This window comes from Protobothrops mucrosquamatus, unplaced genomic scaffold (genome assembly GCF_001527695.2).
Source record: "Protobothrops mucrosquamatus isolate PMUCROS unplaced genomic scaffold, P.Mucros_1.0 scaffold6386, whole genome shotgun sequence".
NCBI classification, from domain to species: Eukaryota; Metazoa; Chordata; class Lepidosauria; order Squamata; family Viperidae; genus Protobothrops; species Protobothrops mucrosquamatus.
The window spans coordinates 6,783-12,465 of NW_015392213.1; the positions used below are offsets into that span (position 1 = coordinate 6,783).

General features: G+C 40.2%; 1 protein-coding gene across 1 annotated transcript in view; it reads right to left on the minus strand.

Moving 5' to 3' along the window:
* Positions 1 to 325: 325 nt before the first annotated feature.
* The window catches only part of LOC107300219 (GTP:AMP phosphotransferase AK3, mitochondrial-like), a 9,645-nt gene continuing 4,287 nt past the window's right edge, over positions 326 to 5,683 (minus strand). The window contains exons 2-4 of the mRNA XM_015829556.1: positions 4,961 to 5,133; positions 3,707 to 3,825; positions 326 to 434 (exon numbers count right to left, since the gene is read on the minus strand). Coding sequence (XP_015685042.1) covers positions 326 to 434; positions 3,707 to 3,825; positions 4,961 to 5,133 — 401 coding nt within the window. The remainder of the gene's footprint in view (positions 435 to 3,706; positions 3,826 to 4,960; positions 5,134 to 5,683) is intronic.

Consider the following 5,683-nt stretch of genomic DNA (forward strand, 5'->3'; position numbering starts at 1 on the left):
TGATACTTCAAATTACTATCCTTATCAGACTCCATGGATACTTTAACTAAATGTTGCTAAAAATCAGTTTATTATTAAATACATTTTACAAAATCCAGATATACCCAGTACAAAAAATTAGCAATCGATCATCCTACTAGATTTTGGCACAGAATTAAAACATGGTCATTTTAGAGATTTCAGACAGCTATATATCAGGGTGGCTCATAATTCCATCACTAAAATCCCAGTCCGTTCCTAATTTTTTATGATTCCAAAGATTGCTAGAAACTAGATATTTAGCCATATATTAGTAGTTTCCGTATATTAGTAAAACGAATCATGTTCAACCCGTGTGATTCACTTCAGGCAGCTTCGTTTGGAGGAAACGATAAACATGAGGCCAGATTTTGTTGGTCTCTGTTCCAGAAAAAGATTCCAGCACTCCTTTTTGACTAGAGAGAAGACAAGAGTACATTAGTTATTTTTGCACATTAACAGTTTTTCTCTCAATTCTTAGATTCTGAGAGTCTAGTATAGGAGATCAATTGGACAATTATTTGTTTTAAGATTCTATGTTCTAGAGGTTGGCATACTAAAAGTTTGCATACTGTGTTCTAAAGATTTGCATATTATTCCATGTATGCAAACTTTTACAAAATGCATACAGATAGTCCTTGACTTATGACAGCTGAGCCCAAAATTTCTGTTGCTAAGTGAGACATTTGTTAAGCGACTTCTGCCCCATTTGACACCCTTTCTTGCCACAGTTGTTAAGTGAATCACTATAGTTAATCAGAATAGAGCTGGAAGGGAGCTTGGAGATCTTCTAGTCCAGCCCCCTGCTCAAGCAGGAGACCCTACACCATTTATAATAATAATAATAGTAAAGTTGGAAAGGACCTTGGAGGTCATCTAGTCCAACCCCCTTCTCAGGCAGGAAACCCTATACCATTTCGGACAAATGGCTGTCCAGTCTCTTCTTAAAAACCTCCAGTGTTGGAGCATTCACCGCTTCTGGAGGCAGGTTGTTCCACTGGTTAATTGTTCTGACTGTCAGGAAGTTTCTCCTTAGTTCTAGGTTGCTTCTCTCCTTGATTAGTTACCATCCGTTGCTTCTTGTCCTGCCTTCAGGCGCTTTGAAAAATAGCTTGACTCCCTCTTCTTTGTGGCAGCCCCTGAGATATTGGAACACTGCTATCATGTTCCCCCTCGTCCTTCTCTTCATTAAAGTAGACATACTCAATTCCAGCAGCCATTCCTTATATGCTTTAGCCTCCAGTCTCCTAATCATCTTTGTTGCTCTTCTCTGTACTCTTTCTAGAGTCTCAACATCTTTTTTACATCGCGGTGACCAAAACTGGATGCAGTATTCCAAGTGTGGCCTTACCAAGGCATTGTAAAGTGGTATTAACACTTCACGTGATCTTGATTCTATCCCTTTGTTAATGCAGCCTAGTGCTGTGTCGGCCTTTTTGGCAGCTGCAGCACATTGCTGGCTCATATTTAGGTGATTGTCCACTAGGACTCCGAGGTCCCTCTCAACAGTTACTACTATTGAGCAAAATACCCCCTATACTATATCTGTGCATTTGGTTTTTCTTGCCTAAAAGTAGAACCTTGCTTTTTTTACCATTTCAGACAGGTGGCTGTCCAGTCTTTTCTTAAAGACCTCCCGTGATGAAGCACCCACAACTTCTGGAGGCAAATCATTCCACTGGTTAATTGACTTCACTATCAGGAAATTCCTCTTTATTTACTGGTTGCTTCTCTTCTTGATTAGTTTCCATCCATTGTTTCTTGTCCTTGACACTCTCTCCTCTGTGGCAGCCCCTCAAATACTGGAATACTGCTAACAGTATTTAGTAACGTGGTTGTTAAGTGAATCTGGCTTCCTCGTTGACTTTGCTTGTAAAGAAGGTCGCAAAAGGTGGTTGCATGACCCCAGGATGCTGCAACCGTCATAAATATGAGTCAGTTGCCAAGCATCCGAATTTTGATCAAGTGACCTTGGAGATGCTGCTGCGGTTGTAGGTATGAAAAACAGTCGTAAGTTACTTTTTCAATGCCACTGTCTCTTCAAATGGTCACTAAACAAATTGTTGTAAGTCGAGGACTACCTTACTTGCTTTTGCACTCTTTTATTAAGTAGCTTTAAAACCTCCTTCAGCTTTACAAGCTGTTTCCATCTTTTCTTTTGGCCTTCTCTTACTTCAAGCCTACTGTTTCATTCATAGTGGACCTGTCAAGCTATATTGCTTTCTTAATATATTGTGTTTCCCCAAAAATAAGACCCAACCGGAAAATAAGCCCTAGCCTGATTTTTCAGGATGCTCGTAATATAAGTCCCACCCCAAAAATAAGCCCCAGTTAAGATTGTCAGCCAGATGGACACATTTAGTACTGTATTTCCCTGAATATAAGCCCTAACCAGAAAATAAGCCCTAATACATCTTTTGGAGCAAAAATTAATATAAGACCCGGTCTTAGTTTTGGGGAAACACACCACGGGTAACTTGTATCAATTCTTGTTCTGTGCCTGAAGTCTATACTTAGAGCACATTATTTGGCTTAGCAGGAGACAGAGATTTGAAGAAGGCCTTGCAGTCAGAAACTCGACTATCTGGCATGTGGGAGAGGCCCTTCTCTTGTGCAGCTTCCAGATCACGAAGTGCATTCCCTCCCTAAGAGCCATGTTTAGTCTTCTCTCCCAAGGTTTAGGAAAACGGCCAAAATGCATCTCTTTTGCAAACTTTAATTATACCATTGTAGCACTTAACTCTTATTTTATTTCCAGCAATTTTATGATGTGTTTTCTAAGACATATTTTAATGGCTGCAAACCATTTTGACTGTTTATCCAAACAGAAAGACAAAGTATAACTTTAATCATCAGTAAAATAATAACCACAATTGAAAACAGCCCTGCTGATGGAGCAACCAGCAACTTCTGGGAAGATAAAGACACAGGATACAGTCATAACTGTAGATATTGTCTCAGCAAGCAGTAGATAAACCAATAAACCATTTCTCAGCAGCAACTGTCTTGCAGGGGCTGGTTAGGAAATGACAGAAGTTACTGTAACCATTGGCCAAGTCCTGTTTGTTGCCCTGTTGCCAGAGGACAATGTTCATGCAATATTGTTTTGGTGGTGCACAAATCCAAGTGATTCCATGACAGAGTTGATTTGACTCTAAAGCAGGGAACCCCAACCCCCGGGCACAACCCGTTTGAAACCAGGACGCTCAAGCAGTGAGTGAGCATGCGCAGTTCCATTTGCGCAAGCAGAGGGCGTTCACGCGGGAAGCTCCATTTGAGCAAGCAGGTCATGTGAGCGATGGGCTGGTGCACATGCGCACATGCAGCTCAACTTGCACAAGCAGCGGGCTGACGCACACATGCATGTGTGCGCAGCTCAACTTGCGCATGTTGAGGTGTACACACATGTGCATGCATGCCGGCCCGCTGCTCATGCAAGTCAAGCTGCATGTGTATGTGTGTATGTGCCAGCCTGCCACTCGCATGGCCTGGTTGCAAATACACCTAGTAGTGGGCCTCGGGGTTGGGGACCCCTGTCCTAGACCACCTCATGAATTGGAAGACAAAAATCCATGCATAGGGTTCTTTTCTCACTGTTTGCATAGCACATCTGAAACATCCCTAAGTTGTGGCAGAGATGTTAAAGAGAAAGTGTTAGACTAAATATTGCACACTGAAATGTGCTTACCGGTAATACTCCAGGACAGGTTTGGTTTCTGCTTCATAAGATTTCAATCTCTTCATAATCGTTTCCGGTTTATCATCATCACGCTGAACAAGAGGCTCCCCTGTGTGATCATCACGGCCCTGTTTATGGTAAAAGAAAAGTTCCCTACTATGAACAACAGCAGTTTATACATCTATGAGTTTTCTTCTATGGAATTTGCGTGCTGTCTGGTTTTTGAATTGTGCCATAAGCTGCTACTCCTGCCTACATTTTTATCACGGAAGTTAGCACATCGTCTAACAGGCAATATTCTTTATATTTAATAAATATTCAGCTTCCGTGCAATAGTCCAAGAAATCTCTTGAGCAATTAAGAGACAGTTTTAAAATATTGGGCAGGAGAGAAGGATGGTTTCTATGGCAACAAAAAGGCTGTATTGTATGACACGATCTTTCAAAAAGATATGTCCAATCTTTCTTAATGCATGCTAACATTGTTGCTATTATTACGAAGTTTGATCACTGCTGATTTCTACAAAACACTATTATTGTATGTATAAGAATATAGAAACAGAACTGTAAGTTGGTAAAAAAAAATCAAGTTATGAACTGAACAAGTTATGGAGGTATTACTGACATATCATAAGGTAAATTGCCCTGTAACATCTGCAACATTTTAAGTTGTTCTCCATAAAATCCCCAAACGAATATTTTAAAGAATAATAGCTGAAATCTCATGCTAGTTCATTTCAGCCATTTTAAAATGATTTTTATTTTTAGGTCTGAGGCCTAAGGTTTTTGACCCAGCAGGCTGATATTTCTATTTCCTTTTTAATTACCAATAGTATACAGTTTCTGGAAGTGAAAAGTTCCAATTTATGTCCCTACATTGTGATGATTGCAAAAGATGAGCAATTTTCAAACTAAACATAAAGAAGCAACACATATTGTCCGAATATTGTTAAATCATGCCAGCTATGATTAATAGTTTACTCATCACAACAGAAGAGAAGGAACTCTAACTCTAATCCCAGCCTAGCTCACGGAATTATTTAAAGACAACACAACTCTATTTTGATTACAATCATAATGGACTTTTTTCAGGGGTTAGCAACAGATAGAATCAGCCAACATTTAGCACACATTTGCCCAGCTCAGCAGCTGGCTGGAAACTATGGGATACGATGTGCAAGTTGGTGAACACTGATGGTTTGATCAGCAGATAGCTTTCAATATTTGTTTTTGCATGGCTGCACTAGATATAGACAAAACTTACAGAGACTCTGGGAGGGTTGAATTCAAGATTGTACACCCTGCCACTAGCAGGATGAATCCAGCGTGCAGTCAAACGTTGCTTGATGGTCTCAAAAGGAACGTCTAAAACAATCACGGTGTCAATTGGCCACACCTTATCCAGCGATTCAGCCTGTGGGACAGTCCTGGGGAAGCCTATGGAAAAACAAAATGCCACTGCAGATAGCTAAAGGTACAGAAATAAGCTGTCATTAAGATGGGGCCCTGTCAGGCTGATAGCAGCAGCTGGGGGGGGGAGTTCTTTGATTAATGTTTTCAGTAACTAGATTTTGTTTGTTTGTTTTTGTATCCTACCTTTATTATTTTTATAAACAACTCAAGGCAATGAAGATATTCAATACACCTATTTACCTCACAACAACAATAACCCTGTGAGGTGGGTTGGGTCGAGAGAGAGTGACTGGCCCAAAGTCACCCAGCTGGCTTTGATGGCACTTGAACTCACAGTCTCCTGCCTTCAAACCTTGTGCCTTAACACTATTTTATTTTATTTATTTATTTAATTTGATTTATATCCCGCCCTTCTCCACACCGGACTCAGGGCGGCTAACAGCCTTATAAAACAACATTACAACAAGTATCAATTAAAACCAAATTAAAAGAAAATATTCGTAGAGGCCTAATCGTTAAAATTACCCTTAAAATTACCCTTAAAAACCCCACTAAAATTCCCTAGGCCAATCCC